Here is a 22,029-nt window from a genome sequence, read left to right as displayed (position 1 = left end):
GACTGAAGCAGAATTTCTAGCCCACAAGGTACTGTGTTCCTCTGCTGTCATTAGTGCCAAACACAGACGTGAACCTGTCAAATCTACCTGGGTCAAACCTGTAATTAAGACTCTGGGTTATTATGTTGGTGTGGGGAACAGTTCATCTTCTCTCCCACCCACATAGGACTAAACAAAATGGCTTTCAAGCCAGCACAGCAAGAGTGGCGTCTTTTTGCTGATACAGCCAAGGATGGACTGGAACAGGCCTCTTGCTCTATCAGATTAGTCCACAGCAAGAAAAGAGCATAAGGGTTATGATAACTGGCAGAAGAACGGACAATAGATTAAAGATGCCTCTGACAGAGTACATACCTGGTCAGTGCTAACTGGCTAATTTGAACAGTGGAACCTAATTCGAACACTGATTTCTATCTATAAAAGAGGGCAAGATCTGCAGGTCTGGGGCTCTCTGCCTGCCCTGGCTCCCACAAACCAGCCGCCTCTGTCCCCGGAAGAGCCGAGAGGGAAGGGGGGGCTGCCTGTGCCTGCTCCGCAGGGACCCTGCCTACTCCGTGGGGATTCAAGCCTGCCCGAGCCTCAACCAGGTGTAGGAGCTTGCCCAGCCTGCACTTGCCTCCTTCCTCAGGACTAGAGCTGCGTTTGCCGCAGCTGCTGCTGCTGGGAGTGGTCGCCCCGGTTCCCAGGAACACACCCACACGCCACCCACACCCAGACACACACAGTCTAACTTTCCTGCTGGGCTCAACTCCTGCCCTTTCACTCCATGGATTCTACACCTCTCCCTCGGAGCATGCATTTAGTGAGACCACAGCACCTTGGAATCACTTTTCCGATATACACCTAGACAACCTCTCCTGAACCTTGATCCCTCAGTTTCTGTTAACCCTTAATAAACCGATTAATTCGTAAGCTACACATTGGTCTCAGTAACAATTTGTGAGGGTGGTGAGGGGGTATAGATTCTAATCTACCCTCTAAAACACGGTCCCACAGCGGCCGCTCCTCTGTGAGAGGCGAGTGCCGCGTGTGACCATCGGTCTTATTCACAAACCCCTCCACATCAGGGGGGAAGTCACAGAAGCCCTGACAGCCAGTAGCCCCCGATACTGCCCCGGGGACAGTTGGTTTACAGTAACAACAAAAGACAATTTTGAAATGTACACGAAACTAACCTTTGGCCAATCAGGCTTCAAAACAGTGGCTCTTTTTCCATCCGAAATGGCTTTCCTTAGAGAAAGGGGGGGAAAAGAAGAGATATTATTTATACTTTAGAAAAAGCTACAGACTACATGTATAAGGTGCTATAAAAATACAAAGCACAGAAAAGAACAGTTCATTCATCTGTGTAAAGGCGTGGTCAGATAACACTTCTTTGCTGAAACTTACCTGGGTTAAAATTACACAGTCTCAACTATTTCACTCACCAGGTATTTATTCCCTTTCCTTGCCAACTACCTTTTCCAGCATTTCTGCATATGTACCTACCCCTTAACTGGGTTCTAACAGTGTTCCTTTAAAAAGCTAAGCCTTAATAAAAAAGCCTGTGTACCAAACCTAAATATTTTCACGGAAATCATATTAGAGAGTAGTTACATAATCAAAGGTAGAGATTTGATGGTGCAAGTATTAACTGCTGACCACTGTAAGGCAGTAACCTCCAAAATTCCCAACAGATGGTGCCTGAAGAATATGCCCAACTTGACTTCCTGTATACAAGGTGTTGTGGATTAACTGGAACATTTGAGATTATAAAGAATGGGTTACTTACTTGTACTTCTTTGTGAGAATTAAACAAAGTGCTCTGTTTCCATACAGAAGATGGTTTGAAGGACTTAAAAAATAAATTATTAAAAGTTAGTATATTACTTTTGGAGGAAAAAAAAGTACATTTTCATAATCATTGCCTGCAAGCACTCTAGTACCAAAAATTACATACAAGCTTCCCTGAGTAGTCCCATTGGTTTACAAGGTAACTCACTGAGGATATTAATTATGTAATAATTTGTAAGTTTTGGGCCCACTAATGCAACTTCCAACCAACTCAAATCACTCTCAGCCTAGTATATAAAAAAAAAAAGCCATGAAGCACAGAAAAGCTATCTTGACTGTCACATATATCTTGTTTTATTTTCTTCCAGAATTCCTAACTTTGAGGACCTAATTAAATTAAACATCTCATGAACACTTCTGGATCACTGAGTCTTCAACTTTTTCATAACCCTCTGCATGAATGGGCAGACTAAGCAGCAGTTTTAAAGAGCTAAAGCAGTGCTCCCAACATAACTAATGGTGAATGAGAGGGAGAACAGGTATATGTAATGCAGCAATCCCTTAAAAGGAAGCCAAGGGAAGATGCAGCTAATTAGGGAAGGAGTGTGATGACGAAGCAGATGAAAGTCAGCTCTCTCTGGGAAAATGAGAAAGGAAAGATAGCACATACAGCAGATGAAGGATTCCCTAGCTGCTAAAAATCTCTGAGCTATCCTTTATCTTCCAGCAGGGTCTTAAGGACTAAAAGCAATTACTAACAAATCGCTGTAACAACAACTCCACAGCCCTGGCACACCATGATACTTCTTTGCTTTTTTCAAGCAAACAGATTTCCTTTGCTATTTCATTGCATTCCGCTCCTCCCTCCCCCTCATCAGCTACCCCAAGCAAAGCCTTCTCAGCCCATACATCACCTCAGATAGTCACTAGAACAAAGTCAGGTGACACAACTTTCCACAGAGGCAAAAATCAGCTTAAATTTGGGATTGAAATGTATCCCACAGGATGAAGTCTGAAGCAAGACATCAACAAAATGCTCATCCTTTCAGCTGCATAATCATAAAGCTACAGACTTCAAAACAAAAGTAAGTTCTCAGAAACAATTTTATAATGAAAGGTGGGACTTTATGAATTCACTATATTTCACAGACACCAGAACTTATAAAAGCAGCATTTGCACAACTACAACACAAGCAGTGATTGCAAAGCAGTGTTCTATAGTCAGTTCACATTACATGTGGACTCCAGGAAGGGGGCAAACGCTCTATATGCATGAAACACAAATTCTCATTTCATCTGTCTCCCTGATCCTTTAGAGGACCCAGGAAAGCCTTGTTCAACTTCTTTCTGAAGGAAATTAAGCCTGACATACACAGAGTTGCCAAGAGCAGATACTTAAATATTTGCTTTTGTTCACTAGATCTGCAGCATAGCCAAGGTGATAAATATTTGCAACAGTCGGACATACTGCTCTTCTGGAAGAATATTTAGGAGGGACAATACCAAAAGTGGCTGTTCACACCAGGTAACTGATTTATTTTCAGATTTACTATACTTACTGCTAGTTGGTTTAGATTTGTTTCAAACCCTAACAGGACTTTTGAGCTCCTGGGAAACTATACAAAATCAGGATAAATCTGAATAAACCGAGTACATAAGACACAGTAAATGTCATCTAGTAAACCAGTGACATCTAGTAAACCAGTTTGGTTCTTACCAAAACTGTATGGCTTTAGTATATGACATTATAGCAGCATCAAAATTCCCTTGGGAGAACTCCTCATTTCCTTTCTGTTTCATACATTCACTTATCTGTAAAAAAAACAATTTGGCAACCACTGTAGATAAACTCATTTGCAATAAGTAAAGAAAACATTTGACAAGAGGTAGCTAAGTTTTTATGCTTGTAAAAACAGAATGTTATGTATGTACTATTAGTTGTAATAAATACTTTTGCAATAGTATAAATAAATACATTGCAGTTAATAAGCTTCTAAGTGTACAAATAAAAATGTTATGCACACAAGAATACAATTAACAGTAACTAAAAAGCAGGATTAACTCAGAAGCTCTCCTGGGTTCCACAATATAATCATCAAAAGTGAGCATATGTCAAAGAGCAAAGTAGGCTGAGTACAGCTCAAACAGTTCCCTACTCAGTGTCTTTCAGTGTACCTCCTGAACTATGGAATTGTATCAAGGACGACACAGGAATTAGCTAGAATCCAATATAAAAAAAGCCCAAAACATCTGCACTAAAGGAACACATGGCAAAGAATTCAAGAGCACCCTATTTCTGTGTTGAAAGGATCAAGCTGAACAATCTTCTATCAGTTTTAACTGCGTTTCCTAGAGGATTTTTGGGGTGTGAGGAAGGGAACACTCCCCAGTGTACACCGGCGACAAAAGCAACCCATGTTCTGTTTATTAGACCAAGATGCCTTGAGGGAACTCAAGCTTTTTAAACCTTTACCTTTGATCATTTGATCATTTTTGTAATCTTTTATCATTATAAAAACCCAACAACACAAGAAGCACAAGCACAATCTGATATCTTCTCTCACCTTCCTGCAGTTTTCACAGGGGAAAGCTTTAAATTGCGCAGCGTAATTATAATCTTCCAAAGCAAGTTTAGTAATACACCTTTTGCCTGCAGAGAAAATTCAGAAAAACACAATGGTTAAAGATGCTACCAAAGATAAGAAGTAGTGTTTATCTTCTGCAGCTAAGAATCAAGCTGTGTTTTCTGACTGGAAGCAAAATTTGACATACCAACTAAATAATAGAGACAGATTAAGCAACAGTTGTGTTCAAAGGAATAGGAATTATCCATTATTAGGTAAGTCCAAAGTAACTGTCTGCAGACTGTAAAACATTTAAACACTTGTCTAATCTCAAATAAGCAAGTGAAACTTAATTGTCTTTTAAATAATTTGCATTTTAAATATTTCTAGATATTTGTCTTTTAAATTTATACTTTGCTACTTAACTGTAAAAAAGATTCTTCTCCTTACAGACAAGCTTGATTTCTACCACCCTGTTACTGCAAGGCTAGGTTAAGATGTATATATGCAAAAACTAAGACCAGAATGCAAGTCATTTAACACAAATCAAGACACCAAAGTGAAAAAATGTTCAGGAGCACACACACTGTAAATACGACCTATATACAGAGGCTCAAGGAAGAGCAGTCTAGCTCAAATAAGCAGGAAACAACACAAAAACCACACCCCACCACCATTTTTCCAGTCACTTCCAGACTAATGAAATCCATACAGACATTAAAGAGGTAGTAACTACAACAAAGCTGACTTTCCTCACTATTGTTTCTTCAAAGTGTTCATACTTACATTCACCAAAGAACATTTCAAGATGCATCCCACCATATTCACCAAGTTTCTCCAGCCTCTGCAGGATACTGACATCATCTAGGCATCTGATCCAACCAATTGCATCCCCAATATCAAAAAAACCCTATTTCAATTGGTTTTGAAAAAAAAAACAACACAAAACAATTGAAGAAAAGGAAAATAAAGAAAAATACAGTAACAAATTCTATACAAAGCAAAGTCTTGAAACAACACTGCACAAACCAACAGCTCACTGGCAATATAGTAGAAGAATTCCATGTAAATATAACAATACTACTATAGCACTTACATTAAGCACTTGTTCCGATTTGCTAGCCTTTGAAATAGGCAACAGCTCAGAAATACATCTGGATAGCTCAAGCACAGCATAATACAGCATTAGCCACAAAAGGAAAACAGTCATTCTTTCAACAGGAGGCAATGGAGTGATACAAGCTATAGAATTTGATTTAGTAACTTCTATTTGATGACTACACACAAAATTGCTCCAGTGTGAAGGGGCAAGCCTGATTAGAAAAAGCAACATACTCCAGGCTATTAGGCATGCAGGCCAGGGCTAAGATTTAATTCTGTAAATCATTACTTGCTATCTATTCAAACTAAATTTAATTGCTTGAGCTATACAGAGCATTATTTGAAGGACAGAGATAGAGTGAAGAATGTCTGTTGCCTGGGATAATATTACGTTATCTGGGCCTACAGACTTTGAAAAATAATTTTAAAACCAACATGACCAAGACAAATATCACTAAACATACAGGAACCGAGTTACTCAGGACTAACAGAGTTGTACTTATTCTGCTTCTCCTATTGCTATAATATTGTATTTTAACTTCAATGTTTTTATTTTAACTTTTGAAGTTAACCTAGAGCAGGGAGCAGAGACTAGAAAGTCTGAAAAGAAGTAACAGACTCAGAGAAACTAAGAATATTCACAGTGCAAAGTTGAGGAACTGAAAAGTGTAACCTGACTTAGACAGGCTGGAGAGTTGGGCAGGGGGAAACGTAATGAAATTAAACAAGTGTAAAGTCTTGCATCTGGGGAGGAACAACCCCATGTATCAGTACAGGCTGGGGGCTGACTTGCTGGTGAGCAGCTCTGGGTAAAAGGACCTTTGGGGTCCTGGTGAACAACAGGCTGATCATGAGTCAACAATGGGCCCTTGCAGCCAAAACAGCTAATGGCATCCTGGGGTGCATTAAGAGTATAGCCAGTATGCCTAGGGAGGTTCTCCTCCCCCTCTATTCTGCCCTGGTGAGGCCTCATCTGGAGTACTGTGTGCATTTCTGGGCTCACCAGTTCAAGGAGGACACAGAACTACTGGAAAAAAGTCCAGTGCAGGGCCAAAAAGATTACTGGAATAATGAAGCACCTGCCCCGTGAGGAACAGCTAAGAGACCTGGGTCTGTTTAGCCTGGAGAAGAGGAGACTGAGGGGGGACATCTCATACATCTAAAAGGTGGATGTCAGGAGGATGGATCCAGCCTCTTTTCCGCAGTATCCAATGAAAGGATATGGGGCAATGGTCACAAGCTGGACCCCAGGAGGTTCAAGTTAAATACAAGTAAAAGCTTCTTTACTGTGAGACCGACAGAGCACTGCAACAGGCTGCCCAGAATGGGTTGGGGAATCTCCTTCTCTGGAGACATTCAAAACCCATCTGGACATGTTCCTGTGCAATCTACTGTTAGTGGTTCTACTCTAGCAGGGGAGTTGGACCAGATGATTTTCAGAGGTCCCTTCCAATCCCAACCACTCTGTAGCAAGTCTAGTTCCACTATACACTGAATTTGATAATGAAGATGAATGAGCAGGTTTCCAAACCACAAACTTACTCAGCCATTCACAATCCTTCAGATTGAATCAGTATCACTATTTGAGAACCTTACAAAAGAATTCTAATCTGTCTCCGAAGAGGAGCACTTTGCAACCCTTCAGTGATCAAGCTAAGCCCTACTTGTAGCCCTGGAGCCCCATCATACAACACTGTCATTGCTAGTAACAGGCCCACAGGTTTTGTAGACTTTGCAAGGCCACAGGGCTGCACATTGTTAAGCTTATTCTGAGCTTGTCCTGACCTGCTTAGAGCTGTTTTAACTGCAACAGCAATTTTTCTTCTAACTGGGTGGGAATTACTAATTTGGTTTACTTTTGTATGGTACAATAGCTTTCATATAGACAGTAGTAACAAGTAGTTAATGCTGCTATGACCAACATAATGATGCAGTATAGAGAAATGCAAGCTAAATATGACAGAGTATATGCCATGAAAACAGGGAATGCATAATGCAGTTTAGGCAATTATAGGCATGGGATAGTAAAGAAATGGGGCACAAGCTGACACAGGAGAACTGATGGCTATGAACAACTGGCCAAATGAAAAAAAAAGAGCTGGACAAAATTGGGCAAAAGCAATTTCTAACATACGTAAAGGAATAAACTGCCAACAGGAAGTGGCAAATCTGTGAGAAAGCAACAAGGAAACCCACCAGCAGGTATCAAAGCTGTTGCTGGAGGGCCGATCTGACTCCAGCTGTGCAACCTAAACTGATCCACGACATGTCAGGAGCAACCACCAAGAGAAACTTTTTATTTTCAGCATGTGAAGTATCCTTAGAGTTCTCAGTCATTTTGGTCTTATACACAGATGATATTTATGTCACAGTTCCTGTCACACACAGATTTCTGTTTGTGACTCAGAGCTGCAATGACTGGTAAACCCAGTCCTACATGCTACCTATTCCAAAAACTAAATTCATGCAAGTATTTTAAATTTTTTGGTATCTGTACAAATATTTTGTTTGCATTCACACATGAAGAAGGATTTCTATTAAAAACAATTCAATACACTTACATTTTCTATTCTGCTGCCCATTCTCAGTATGCCACTGATAAAGTGTGGAACGTTCTGGAAGAGGGATAGAAAACAAACAAAAAACAAGTTATTAAGATCTGGTAACTTCAGTTTCCACCTGCTCTGGTTTGACTCAGTAGCATTTTCAATTCTGCTTGATTGCAGTACCATTTACTCTGGTCCACTTCAAATTTTCAGGAAATATTCTTGTATTCAGCAGCAAATGCCCCACCATTTTTGTTGAAAAACAAATGTTGATGTAGAAATATAAAATGCATGGATTTTACAACATCTGGTTAGGAAAGCCAGCCACTTTTAACTGCTTCTGCAGTTATTACATACCAAAGACCCAGCTGATACATCCAATGAAAACCATCCAAAACCAACAGTATTTCCTCTCCCAAGATCTTGTGCTCCTCCAAATAAATTTTACTATTGGATACAAAATCTTTTACATGGAGAAGGAGATACAAGCTGAGGAAGTAAGAAAAGGGAAGCAGATATAAAGACGGGAATGGGAATATACACATCCTCTTGTATAAAGCTCAAATGGGAGACTAACATGGGAGGGAACAGCACAAAGAACCCATCATATGAGATGAAGTAGAAAAACTGCAGGGACATCTTGAAGGACAGGGAGATTAAAACAGAGCACTCAGTCTGAAGGAGTAAACAGCAAAATGAGCACAAAGAATGGTGAATCCACAAGATCAATACAGAAAGTGATATAGCAGTAGGATGCCCCAGAAAAGCGTAGCTTTCAGAATTCCAGGAAACCATTTTTTTAAAACATGCTATACCTAAATTACAAAATAAGACAACACAAAAAACTCCAACAACAAAACTCTTCCCTTCAGCTGCTTATAACATTTCTTATACCATTCTCTCTTCTGCACTGCTATGATTCTATTTTAAGTCAGCAAAAATAACAAATTTGAAATAAAATTTATTGAATGAGGGGAAAAAAAAAAGTATTTAACTTGCTTATCAGGGAACAGTGCCCTTTATCTCACTGACATGACTCTCTTTCTTAGCAACATACAAGGGCCACCATCACCTGTATTATTTACACTGCAAATATTTAGTAAGGTATGCCAACTGTAACAAAGCCTATGACACACTTTCTTTCTAGAAAGCTCCAATTCGACTATCAGATTATTTATTCAGTCCAGCAAAATGAAATAACTTAAAATACAATCCCAAGCTGCAAAATGTACAGAATTAATTAACCTATTACATGTGAAAACTTACACAAAGTTAAAATACAGTACTTACAACAACTTTTTTCATTAATTCAACAAGATCTTCCAGAACATCTGTAGCACAGAGGAATTTCCACTTCTCTTCTAAAATAATTGACCTTATTAAAAACAGAACAAGTTATTATTTGGAAAAGTAAGACTATATTACATGGTCTTAATTACTAATATTTATGGCAAATAGACCTAAGGAAGAGCATGGTTACAAACTCAAATCAAGCCCTTCAGAGAAGGGGGTGGGGAGTGGGGTGGGATTAAAAAAAAAAGAGCTGCAAAGCTTTTGGTACTTTTGAAATATAAGGCATCCATTTAAGTATTTAAATAACACCCTTAGATTCCAAACTTCTGAATTTTCTTCTATATATTCAAAAAACTATTCCTTCTAACCTTAACTTACTTAGCCTACTGTAAAAACATTCTCACAGACCGTGTAGTCACTACTGAAAGCTGAAAGTAAACAATCATCTTCCACAGGAAACAAAAAAAAAAAGTAAAGGCTGACGTAATCACTTTGAAAACGTAATCACTTACTCAGGTAGCAAAGGTTCATCCCAAGTTTTGAAAAGAAGAGGCCAATAGGTCAGTATTCTAATAACGTCACAATGTTCTCTTAATATCTCAACTGGCTGACTGCACCACACTTCACAGGGATCAACATCTTCAAGAAAACAGCAAGGAATTAGACTATGCAATTCAGACGTTACAAGTAATCAAAGTACAAATACACACTCAAAAATATCAGTTTTTTCCAGACTGCATTCCTAAGTACTATCTAATCAAAACAAGAAAAATTGAACACTAATATATCAAGCAAGTTGAGGTTTTTATAAATTTAAGGGGGACAGGAAATTTCTGTGGAGGTAAGAGTAAGGACCTGCTGGCAGGCTTTACACTCCTCACTCAAGAAATTGCCTATGTTCTAAATTTTATTGATACAGTACATTATAAAGGAATAAACGCAGCCTGCTTCTAAATTAGGAGTCTAACAAGGGCTATGAGGCGTTTAATGGCTATAAGGAATGCTATTACCAAGATGAAACATGAAACTCTTCTAACTGTGCCCATTTAATTATTTTCCACAATAAATCCAGTGCAGTGAGGCAACTAGCAACATAGTACAAAAAGATGAGTAACAGTATATCTTCTCCAAAGGTCATTGTGTGTGTGATGCATGGCTCTTTCAAAAGCGGCAATGCATGCATGTATAGATTATTTACTATTTGCACTGTTCTCACAAATGTATAGCAGTCTTTGTGCACACTACATTAGGACAAAAAGATGAGAGTTTTTACAGTGTAAAAGAATATACCACAATGCTTCTGCCCAGAAATAATAGCTTTCAAATTACTCAGACAAAATAAAGGAAAAAATGAAATAGCAATCAGAAGATCCAAGCACAGAAGAAAAAAAAAAGTGCATTAGGAAGTTATGTAATATTGATTTAGTTTACATACTTGTTTTACTCTTAGGTGGCGACTGCTGTGCAGGTGCTGCAGGACCCTAAGGATAAACATATTTTTAACATTACACATCTTGCAGATGCATTACACTAAATGTAAGCAGTAACTCCTTAAACGTGTCTAAATATTAAACCAATATAAACTGTTTACATCAGGGGAAGAAAGGAAGAGAAGTAATTCTTACATTGTATCACCAATTCCTTTTCTCAAGAAAAGGTAATTACTGAACATATTTAGACCAGTTGTATCTTCACAACCAGGCAGCATGACCAAACCAGAAACAAATCTATCAAGCAAAATATTCAGTACTAGGCAGTCTACTTTCATATTATATGCTCTTCAAGGGGTGTTAGTCTACATTGGCTCAAATCTTCCATAGAGAGAGCATCTATTTGTGGTTCACGCCCTTTACCTGTACTCTTAAAAGTACCTTTGAGATTAGTTTCATCCCCAATGAATCCCCACTAGCACACTTCAAGACCTCTTCACAACATAACTAAAAATGAATTATTAATAAACTAAAATTATTTAGTTAACTATTATCAGCTATAATTAATTATTCAGTAATTAACTAAAATATTCGTGCATACACTATGGGCTTAGACAGAAAAATTATTTCTAGATATCTACATTCTGAACAGAAGCTTTTTACAAAATGTCAGAAATGTGTAATCAGTGCTCACTACCTCCACATTCACTTCTAAGATCAACCTGAAGTGGGTGAATTCCCCCTGCTTTTTTCACCCCCAACCCATTTCCCCAAGAACAAAATACTACTGATATTCCCAGTTTTCCCACGTTTCTGCAGTTCTGCCAAGTTTTCTGAAAAACACATGAGAACTTAGAAGTCTGCAATATCTGGCAGTACCAAAAAAAAAACACACTTTTGGATCCAATATCTACACATTAAGCAAACAAACCAAACAAAAACAAATGGTGAAAAAGCATGTGTACTGGAGTTACCTAACACAATGGTTTCCTTACTGTCTTATGAAAATAAAACTTCTAATAGTTTAAGCAATATATTAAATTACACTAGTGTTCTAAAAATGAATAATGCAAAATCAGATACTAGGCAGCAATATAATTTTCAAGAATACCTAAGGAAACCTGTTTAAGAAGACAAAACAGGCTTTCAAAAAATAACTAGATAGTCAGTGCTTTTAATTTAAATAAATACACATATATCAAAGTAAGTGGAGTGAGTGGTTGACTTACTACTTCACAGCAGCATGCTGTGTCAGTACTTTAATGGGGGTTTTTGTGATCCAAGGGCAGGACCTGGCATTTTGCCTTGTTCAACCCTCATACAATTGGCCTTGGCCCATCGATCCAGCCTGTCCAGGTCCCTCTGTAGAGCCTTCCTACCCTCAGCCAGATCAACACTCCCTCACAGCTTGGTGCAAACACCTGCACGCTTATTGAGGGTGCAGTGGATTCCCCTGTCCAAATCATCAGTAAAGATACTGAACAAGACTCGCCAAAATACCAAGCCCTGGGGACAACACTGGTGACCAGCCACCAGCTGGATTTAACTCTGTTCACTACAACTCTGGGCTCAGCCATCCAGTTTTTAACCCAGCGAAGAGTACACCTGTCTATGCCATTGGCTGCCACATTCTCTAGGATAATGCTGTGGGAGACAGCATCAAAGCACTTACTTAAATCCAGATAGCACTATGACAACAGCCTTTCCCTCATCCACCAACTGGGTGGTTGAGCAGGACATGCCTTTCCTGAACCCATGCTGGCTGGGCTTGATCCCCTAGCTGTCCCGCACTCGCCACGTGAGCACACTCAAGATGAACCTCTCCGTGATTTTCTCCCATACCGAGGTCAGACTGACAGGCCTGTAGCTCCCTGGATCTTCTTTTGGGCCCTTCTTGAAGATGAGTGTCACATTGGCAAGCCCTCAGTAATGTGGGACCTCCCCTGCTGACCAGGACTGTTGATAATCGGTAAGAGAGAGGATTAGCAAACTCCTCCACCAGCTCCCTCAGTGCTTTTGGGTGGATCTCATCAGGCCCCATAGACTTGTGAGTGTACAGGTGCCATAGGAAGTTCTTAAATACTACCTCCTGGTCTACTGGGGAGTTGTTCTGCTCTCCATCCCTTATCTTCCAGCTAGCTCAGGAGGCTGAATACCTTGAGGGTGGCTGGTCTGACTATTAAAGGAGGCAAAGGCGGCTTTAATTATCTCAGCCCTTTCCTTGTCCTCAGTTGCAAAGTTCCCTACCACATCCAATAAAGGATGGAGTCTCCCTGGCTCTCTTTATTTTTAATGTATTTGTAAAAATCTTTCTTTGTTGTTGCTTATGACAGTGGCTAGATTAAGCTCTAGCTGGGCTTTTGCCTTCCTAATTTTCTCTCTGTATGACGTAACAAGATCCCTGTAGTTTTCTTGAGTTGCCTGCCCCTTCTTCCAAAGATGTCATTTAATAAACAATACATATTGTGTCTATGTACTGAACATTAGCATTTAAAAGAAATAAAAAGCTATTTCTGAATATGACTGGAGAAAAGTATAAAAACAAACTTATTACCAAACACATATTTCATAAAATTTAACAGACTGTGAGGGACAAGGCCCCAGGACCCCTACTTGATAGAATTGCTTTTGAAACCCCATGGTAACCTCTCAAACAAAGTCTCATTTACATCCCAGAAGGCCTGCCTGAGAGGATGGAGACAACACTGAAGGCCTGCATATAGTCTGCAGTCTGCATGTCCAATGATCAAGGGATGGAGAGGGTGGAGGTCCACTCCAGCTGCTCAGGCTTATGACTCAATCACACTTACTCATCCTGGTGAAACATGGGAGCTAAGCCTATAAAACAGAGGGCTGCAATGGTGGGCTTTGGAGACTTCACTGACACCAACTCTCCCCTGTTGGCTGGCCCAATGCTGGATCCAGGACCGGTGATTTACTGTTACCTACCTCTCTAAATTTTTCTTCTCCTACTCTCTCTTTCCTCCTTCCTAAAATCATTAAGTAATGCAAGGCCTACCCACGATTTTTTTTTCTGGGTTATGCAGCTTAAACATGTATGCATTGTGCTCTTGTGATCCAATTGTCAGCCTTTATGATCATGCAGCCTACAATAACTGAAGTATACATATTCGTTCTATAGTTTTAATTAAACCTAATTCAAATACAGACCTCAAGTGTCATTTCACCTCAATGTGACCACGGGGTATCGGACAGCCAAGCATTTCCTCAGACTGTGACATTTTAGTCACTCTCACTAGAAGGGCCAGCTCTGAGACAATGCAGAGAGTCCCTAAGGGGTTAAGCTAAGGGAAGAGGCCTTCAATACAAGTCAAAGGTTGGATCCAGCCACAACTGGGCTCCTCTCTGAGAGGAGGTTAGAAAGCAAGGGGGTCTGATCTGAATCTCCCTGGGTTGCCCTACCCTGGTCATGACACAGAACTCCATTCTTTTACAGGCAGACTGTCTGGAAATACTAGTATGCTGTGCAATTAGGAGTCACCAGCTTGACCTAAGGTGATAACAAGCAATCATATGATTTCATCCAAAGTAGTGTTTCTGAGTTATTACAACATTACATGTAAATCAAGGCTTACTCTCAAAAATAAGTTATAACCACTGCAACATATTTATCAGACCAGGCCCTCAATAACAAAGAGGAAAAAATTAACTATTATTTCAAAATTAGTTAATCTTGAAAGATGATGAAACTTTTCCTTCACTCCACAGCACGGATTTTGTTACAGTATTTAAAAACAAAAAAAACCAGACACACACATCTCAACACATACCCTCGGTTCATCAAGCCCAAGGTAGTATTTCCACAAAAGCGAAACTGAAAACCAAGATTTAGCACTTGCACACTTGCTTTATTTCCATAGCATAGCACAGCACACACATAACTTTAAGGAATAAAATATCTATTATCTTTTGTCAACACAACAGTGGGAAGTTCTTTATTTTGTTCACAGCACACCAAAAAAATACTTTTATTGATATGAATTATTTCCAGTGAGACTCACTACTCTACTGGTAATGGTCCTTTGTATAGAGATTAACAAATAAGAAATCCAGTTTACCCATACTTTTTATTTCTATATAGGAAGAAGAAAAGTAGGCCAGCTAGCCTGTATGTGGCAGCAGCAACACTTAGGATAAATAGCTCATAACTGAACTCTCCAAGCAGCAGACAGATTAGCTAGCACAGTGTCTTCTAAGACTCCTTAAGCACAGCAAAAAGGGAAAAATGAGAGTCAACAAAAGCATTGTTGGAAGTAATAAAACAGAGGAGTGCTACAGTTCATTCAAGAAAAGCAACAACTGACTAAGTGGAAGCCTAATCAGGCACAAAGAACTAGAAAAAAATATTAACGAAGAAGGGGTGAACACTGCAGTTAATTTGCAGACTTAAACTTTCATTAACTAAGTTGCAAAATAAACTGAATCTGTTACTTTGAGGCGTATCATCCCAAGCATTAACTGGATACATGGCCAACAGGTTGATCAAGATCTGTTAACAGACCTACACATCACTGTCTAGTTTTACGCAGCTGTTACACACATTGAGAAAAACTCACCTGATAAAAGATACACAGTCTCTATGCTCTACCCCAAATTAGTACCTTTGCAAGTGAACAACACACAGCGATATCAGTTGAATCAGTTTCAGTTAATCAACACTTAATGATTTTTCTGTAGATCGGATCTACATACAAATCCCACTGGAAGATCTTGCAAGTTTTAAATCTAGTTTCAAATCTGCTTACCAATTCACAGGAGCATTTACCACAATAAAACGCAATCCAGGCTCCCAATGCGGCTTCAGATACAGGATCACCCATGGTACATGATCCTGAAAGAAAAGAATTATGAGAAATACAAGAGAGGAAAGCAAGAGAAAAAAAATAACATGTGCATTGCAGGACTTAAAATGATCACAACTACACTTTGCAAGAGTTGTATAGAAGTTGTGCATTTCTATTTTTACACAGAGTCATTTAAGCTAGAAAAGACCTTTAAGACCATCGAGTCCAACCATAAATCAAACACAGGATGGGAGGTGCACTGGCCCAGAGGTCAGTTCTCAGTATTTCCTCTTCAGACCTTGCGGACAGGTCCTCTAGTCGCCCATATACAGACAGGAAGGATCTTTTGAAAGTGTCTCCACACACAAGCCTGACCACCTGAAAGTGGCCTCACTTCAATAAACGCTGGCGTCTTTCCAGACGCTGCCAACACGGCTCATGCCGACGTGAGAAGCCCTATTTAAGGCGAACATCTGGCCCGTGACACGGCCTTAACCGGAGTGGAACCATCACGCACAGCACGGGTGAACGCTGGAAAAAGCAGCAACCTGAAGAATCAGCCAAAAGCGAGTTAAACCGGCTCTTCACAGCCTCCGAAGCCCCCGACAGCGCTCCAGCACTCCCACCTCCCACGCGAGCGGCAGGAAAGGGCAACGCAGCTCCCACCAGCCGGCTCGGAGGGGGCAGCACCTCAGCAGTCACCGCCGCATCCCGGCGGCAGGAATTCCGCAGCAGCCCCATCCCACCGGGCGCAGCACCCGGCCCCGGCCCCGGCCCCGGCCCCGGCCCCGGCCCCGGCCCCGGCCCCGGCCCCGGCCCCGGCCCCGGCCCCGGCCCCGGCCCCGGCCCCGGCCCCGGCCCCGGCCGCGCCTCCCCCCGCCCCGCCCCGCCCGCCCGGGCTCCCCGCAGCCGCCATTCGGCACCCGGCCCCGGCCCCGGCCCCGGCCGCGCCTCCCCCCGCCCCGCCCCGCCCGCCCGGGCTCCCCGCAGCCGCCATTCGGCACCCGGAAGCCCCGCGGCTGGGCTGGCCCCGCCACCCAGCCGGGCTGCGGAGCCGGGCGTCACCTCCCGCACCCCCGCGGCGGGGAGGCCCCGGGCTGCGCGACACGGGGCTGCCGGGGCGGGGGGGGGGAAGGGAAGAGCTCCCGCCGCCCTCCCGCTCTCCCTCGCTCGCTCTGCCCTCACCAGCCACGCTCCGCTCCCGCAGGGCCCAGGCGTTTCGTGGCGTTTCGTGGCGTTTCGTGACGTTTCGTCGCCTTTCGGCCCGCCCCGCCCCGCCCCTCCGGCCGCTCGGCCCCGCCCCGCCCTGCTCCCCCTCCCACCACGGGCTCTGCGCATGCGCAGGCGGCCGCGGGCAGCCGGAGGTGGCGCGGGGGGTGGGGGGGGTGTTTGGTTGCGCATGCGCGAGGTGCGGGCTGGCAGGGCGGGGGTGCGGGGGGGCCCGGCTGGGGCCGCCCGCCTTCCTGCCGCTGTGGAGGGGGAGGTGTCCTGGGTGTGGCGACCTCACTCGGCCAGGCCGTGATTTCGAAAGGCAGGAGATAGAGCGGCTGGAGGGGGCGGGACGGGGCGGAGGGGGCTGCGGGCAGGAGGTGCGTGCGGGGCTGGGAGGGGGTCGGCAGCCCCGCGGTTGCTGCGTGAGGGGCGTGCGAATCCGCCGCTGTGTGCGCGCCCTCCCCCCACCTGCCGGCCCCGCCGTCCGGTCGGGGTGGAAGCCAGGGGGTGAGGCGGGGTCGGGGGTGAGGGCCCCGGGGGCGGCAGGCGCGGGGGCTGCCCCGCTTCCCGCTGCCGAGCGGGGCTGCCGAGCGGGGCTGCGAGGGGAACGTGCCCGGGAAACGCTCGTCGCGCCCCGTGTCCTCCCCCGCCAAGGTAACAGGGAAGAGGCCAGGATGGTCGAAAACTCTCCATCCCCGTTGCCAGAAAGGGCGATATATGGATTTGCTCTTTTTTTGGGATCGTGGTTTGGCTTTAGTAAGTATCCTGAGCAATGGCTGCTCCGCTGGGAAGTGTTTCTTTGCTTGCGAGGGGACTGTAATTTCAGTAAAACCACACGAAAAGGGTCAACGTTGTATTATGGCACCTGTTGTAAGAGTGCACGATAAAGGTGACCATTATTTACCAGCCTTGCCGGTTAGAAAGGTCACAGAAGATCATCTAATTTCAGCCCCCTGCATGAGGACGGACACCTCCCGCTAGACCAGGCCGGTCAAAGCCCCATCCAGCCTTTCGTTGCCTTTTGTGATTTCTTCGTGCTTTGTCTTTGACCATATTATGAGGCCTTTAATAGTATTAGTGAGTCAAAGCATTTAAAAAATTCTGAGCGTTTTCGTTCCAGTAACATTTTACTGGAATTGTAAACATTGTAGAGGGTAATAGCGCAACCTTCCTCACCCAAATACTGAAATAAACAAATTAATTAAGTTGGTCTGGTCGATGGCAATGGAAGATGATGAGGGTGATACCAGCATTTCTTTGCTGGTGTCACGGGTGCCTTAGCGTTTCACCAGGGATACCTTCCATGCCCACTCAGGACCAAGGCTTGAGAGGATAAGAATGCTTTTTCATCACAAGAAAAGGTGCTGCAAATGTGCTGTAGTTAAATAAACCGGGATCCTACAGTAAGCCTTTCTCACCATAGGAAGTAAGTAGAAATGTAAGTTGGCTTCTCTTCCTCTCACAGGAAGCCACTGAAGTTCTGTAACTTGTGCCACTGGTTACTAACCTCTTCCTTCCTAGTTGTTTTAAACCTTACTCTGGATTAGTAAGAGAGCAAAATTTCTCAGTATTGGTCTTACTGACATGAAAATGACTAATATACCAAGAATCAGAAAGTATTTCTGGTAACTTTTTCTAATCTGTTCCATCCAAGCACTGCAGTTGTACCGACTTTTCTTGCCATCAAAGGACTCACTGTGTGAATATTTTCTGCTTGAATATTTTCTGCATCCGGTGTCATTTGGCATCCTTGTACTGGGGGTTTTTTGTTCTGCTGTTCATTGTGCAATAAATACTTGTCTGTCTACACAGGAAATCAGAAACTAAATGTCAAAGCAAATATAGAAGATGTATCGTGTAACCAGCATTGTCCTCATATGGGGCAGGTTTTGTGTCTGAGAGGAATATTCTACAATGCTTTGGCAGAGCTATTTTTGGTTTAAATCATGAAGTGAAATACCACCTCAGCATGTATCAGCAGGGAGGTATTGCTTGAAAATGTAGGAAGTATAAAACCATATCAGTTGTACTATTACGACTTTTTAATTCTTTTGTGCAGTGTTGTATCTTATCTGGGCATATGTTCCTGAGACTTGGCTGTTTTCATTGGGACTAACATACTGGCCTCAAAAGTAAGTGCAGCTCTTTAGCCTGAATGTATGTGAGTATAGAACACTTTTAATCATTTTCAAAGAAGAAAAATTTAGTTTTAGTGATGGTCTTTTATTTAATCCAGTTTTCCTGATGATAAAGGACCGACATCTTTGTGAAGCATAATTTTATGTAGATAAATAGCTGAGGAAAATTTTTCATTGTTTAATGAAATAAATAGTATTTACATGTTTTATGATAGTTTAACATTTTGTTTCCAGGAAGTTTGTTGATGAAAATACAGTAAACTTTAAGCTGTCATTTGTAATTTGTAATTTGATCCTGTTCTGGCAGGGGGGTTGGACTAGATAGTCTTTTGAGGTCCCCTTCCAACCCCTAAGATGCTGTGTGTAATTAAAAAAATAAAAACCTTTTGCAAGGAATCTTTTTGACAGTTTATTACAAACTAACTACAGTGACTCTGCAGTCAGTAATCCTCTTGGGGAGGGCGCAGAGTCCGTATTCAGAGGTGCTGTTTCTATTTCTCGTGGCTAAGTTTGTGCTGGGTACAGCCACTACATTAAAACTGCTGTATCATTAGGCATTTGATGTTGTGATATGTAAATTTTAAAATATTTTTCTTCAGGTACTGGGCGGTTGCTTTGCCAGCATACCTACTAGTTGCTATAGGAATTGGTTATATATTACTTTTTGGTATTAACATGATGAGTACTGCTCCACTTAACTCCACACATAACATTACAGGTAATTTTACTGGTGGTTTTTTTTTAAGATTTTTATACCTAACTGATAAATTCTCTTTGTGTAAACGGACATAGCCATACATAATATAAATAAAATCTTAAGCATTTAAATATTTTGATCTAGAAAATAAGTTCTTGGAAGTGCTAGAAGATAAAGATAGCCTTGAGTGTGACTCTTTCCTCTTGGCTATCTTACGGCAATGGTTCCCAACTAGTAAAGTGTACTTTGTTAGTAAAACAGACAACATTAGAGAAACGGGTTAGGTGTATAAATTTCTCCCAGGTGTGTACCTTGCGTTACAGACTTTTGCAGTGTCATGGGAAGAAGGGTATGAATGGCACTGGCAGACGCGGGAAGTCACGCAGAGCCAAGGTTGTGCAGAGGAGGATGCTGCAGTATTGAGACCTAATCAGATATGTTAGTGATTCCCTGTCTAAAAAAGCTGGTTTTCTCTCAACTTTTGCATAACCTTTACTCCTGCCAAGGAGACGTATTCTAGGTAGTCACAGTGTTCTCCCAGCAGCTATCTTCTTTCACACGAGGAATTCCAACATTACTTGTAAGTGGCCATTTTTGCTAGAAAAAAATGCAGACTGTAAAATCTGGGAAGAAAATTACCTGCTGCTGAAGTTACATCATTTTAACAGTTAAAACTACGTATGTAGTATTACGTTACACTAAACTGGTAAGGAAAAAAAAAATCAGTCAAGGCTGTAGTTGAAATGCATGAAACCAACACTTCTGTCAAGAACTGCCATTCAGTCATTGCTGTGTCCCTGGCTACTCATTCACACTCTCATGCCACCCTCTCTTTGGTGTCAACCCTAGAGTTTGGCTGTCTGGCAAGTGGGGTGGGTGACCTAATCAGTTTGAAAAAGAACTGTATTTGAAAATCTTCATTTTGAGAGGGAGTAGTTTCTTAATTGTGTGGGAACTGCACCTGTAAAAATGTTTATGCTGTTGTAGGAATGGGTGCTGTGTAGTGATGGGAACAAGCAGCTGAGATAGAGGGAGAGAGGACAGCATCTCTCACTGGAAGTCCTAGTACAAAGTGTTCAGACCACAGACTGATCTATTCACTGTGGGGTTTTTTTTGTTTGTTTGATTCTTTTTATTTTTGGTTAGTATGGTTTCATGGTCACAGTGATTTTGGCTGGAAGGTGGGGTTAATTTCTTCAAGGGTTCTGCTAATATATGTTGATGTAAAGTGTTTCTGGTGGCCATCTCATTATGCCTCAGCAAGCATCACTCACAGGAGCTAAATTTATATGGTGTTGTGTTATATAATATTTCTTGAAAGAAAAATCTGTAATATGTGGAATATTCTCATTTTCTCTTGTAGATAACTATGCAAAAAAGCAGCAACAGAAGAAATTTCAAGAAGAAGCGATTCCAGCATTGAGGGATATTCCCATCAGTGAAGTAAACAGAATGTTTTTCCTTCCTGAAAAGGAATCTGCAATAGCAGATAGTTGTTACTAATTTCCATTTGAATAAAACATTAGTAGAAGTGTTGCATCAAAACTTCACCAAGCTATGAAAAAATGCTTTCTGTTAATAGAACAAAGCTGCTTTTTTTTTTTTCTTTTCTGAATTTCTAACTAAATTTATGCTAAGACATTTCATCGAAATGCCTTGTTTTAACTGTTATGCATGTGCCTTACTGACCTTGGTCATTGGTATGAGAATTATGCCACGTTAATTTATCTAACCATTCATGAGTTAAAAATAGGATTCTATTGCTTGTAGATTTCTGCTGGTAATGTCACTCTCAGAGTGAAGGAAATAGCATTTGAATGTAGCTTAATTTTATTTCCCATTGAAGTCAGGGAGAGAAAATGAGTTCTGCAACTCAAATGCATGAGGCCCCCCCCCTTTTTTTTTTTTACAAAATAAGTTAATTTGAAATGTTTACATTGTAAATAAACTGTTTTCATGTGTAAATAGTAATAAAATGTGGCTAATTTTTACTTGAGGTTAGCAATTTTTCTGTGGCTATATAATATTTGTCATGGATAAAGTTATATAGTGGTCCATTTTATTTTACACAATTCTTTACTCAGCAAACTGTGTTGTTGTTTGTTTTTCTTTCAATTGGTGGCCTTATTAAATACCAAGATTCCTAGAAATAAAGAAGGTGGGTTGTGAAGGTTTTCTGAAGCAAGTCTTGAAATGACATTTTTTAACCAGTCTTAAAAGTACTGAAAACTAGTTTCAAGGAAATGTTCCGAAAATACTGAAACCCACAGGTGCATCTTATTGTAGTTTAGTTTTATAAACACAGTTACTTGTTATGGTGGTGGTTCAGATGCTTCTTAAACCGTGAATTTTCTTGCATCTATGGATTCCTGATCAGAGACACAAATTTAATTTCCTTTCTTCCAAGAGTCACAAACCCCATTATCTTCAGTAGTCTGTGTTACTTAGTTTGTTTATAAAGATCAGTGAA

The 22,029-nt window shown here is 41.5% G+C and overlaps 2 protein-coding genes across 6 annotated transcripts in view; one reads left to right on the top strand and one right to left on the bottom strand.

Annotated features, from left to right (window-relative positions):
• The window catches only part of TTC3 (tetratricopeptide repeat domain 3), a 69,499-nt gene extending 52,741 nt beyond the window's left edge, over window positions 1–16,758 (bottom strand). The window contains exons 1-11 of one of the 3 annotated variants that reach the window (XM_051608587.1): window positions 16,698–16,758; window positions 15,474–15,559; window positions 10,713–10,758; window positions 9,790–9,916; window positions 9,275–9,359; window positions 8,000–8,053; window positions 5,124–5,247; window positions 4,338–4,423; window positions 3,491–3,585; window positions 1,772–1,834; window positions 1,176–1,230 (exon numbers count right to left, since the gene is read on the bottom strand). In XM_051608587.1, the coding sequence (XP_051464547.1) occupies window positions 1,176–1,230; window positions 1,772–1,834; window positions 3,491–3,585; window positions 4,338–4,423; window positions 5,124–5,247; window positions 8,000–8,053; window positions 9,275–9,359; window positions 9,790–9,916; window positions 10,713–10,758; window positions 15,474–15,548 (810 nt within the window). In that variant the 5' untranslated portion in view covers window positions 15,549–15,559; window positions 16,698–16,758. Of the gene's footprint in view, window positions 1–1,175; window positions 1,231–1,771; window positions 1,835–3,490; window positions 3,586–4,337; window positions 4,424–5,123; window positions 5,248–7,999; window positions 8,054–9,274; window positions 9,360–9,789; window positions 9,917–10,712; window positions 10,759–15,473; window positions 16,281–16,697 lie in introns of those variants that run through there. The other 2 variants (XM_051608586.1, XM_051608588.1) reach the window with 2 other exon arrangements.
• A 204-nt stretch (window positions 16,759–16,962) lies between these two features.
• PIGP (phosphatidylinositol glycan anchor biosynthesis class P) lies at window positions 16,963–21,555 on the top strand. 3 transcript variants are annotated; one of them, XM_051642939.1, is made up of 5 exons: window positions 16,963–17,043; window positions 17,379–17,480; window positions 18,784–18,856; window positions 19,462–19,580; window positions 20,923–21,555. In XM_051642939.1, the coding sequence occupies exons 2-5, from the start codon at window positions 17,399–17,401 to the stop codon at window positions 21,060–21,062; spliced, it is 414 nt and encodes a 137-aa protein (XP_051498899.1). In that variant the 5' UTR covers window positions 16,963–17,043; window positions 17,379–17,398; the 3' UTR covers window positions 21,063–21,555. The 3 variants fall into 3 exon arrangements, with proteins under 3 accessions (XP_051498899.1, XP_051498879.1, XP_051498889.1); XM_051642919.1 differs by lacking the exon at window positions 16,963–17,043 and having other exon boundaries at window positions 17,313–17,480; XM_051642929.1 differs by lacking the exons at window positions 16,963–17,043; window positions 17,379–17,480 and adding an exon at window positions 17,487–18,150.
• The last annotated feature ends 474 nt before the right edge of the window (window positions 21,556–22,029 follow it).

The sequence above is a fragment of the Apus apus genome, chromosome 1 (genome assembly GCF_020740795.1).
Source record: "Apus apus isolate bApuApu2 chromosome 1, bApuApu2.pri.cur, whole genome shotgun sequence".
Classification (NCBI taxonomy): Eukaryota; Metazoa; Chordata; class Aves; order Apodiformes; family Apodidae; genus Apus; species Apus apus.
Note: the sequence above shows the minus strand (reverse complement) of the source record. Positions and strands in the feature narration are given on the sequence as shown.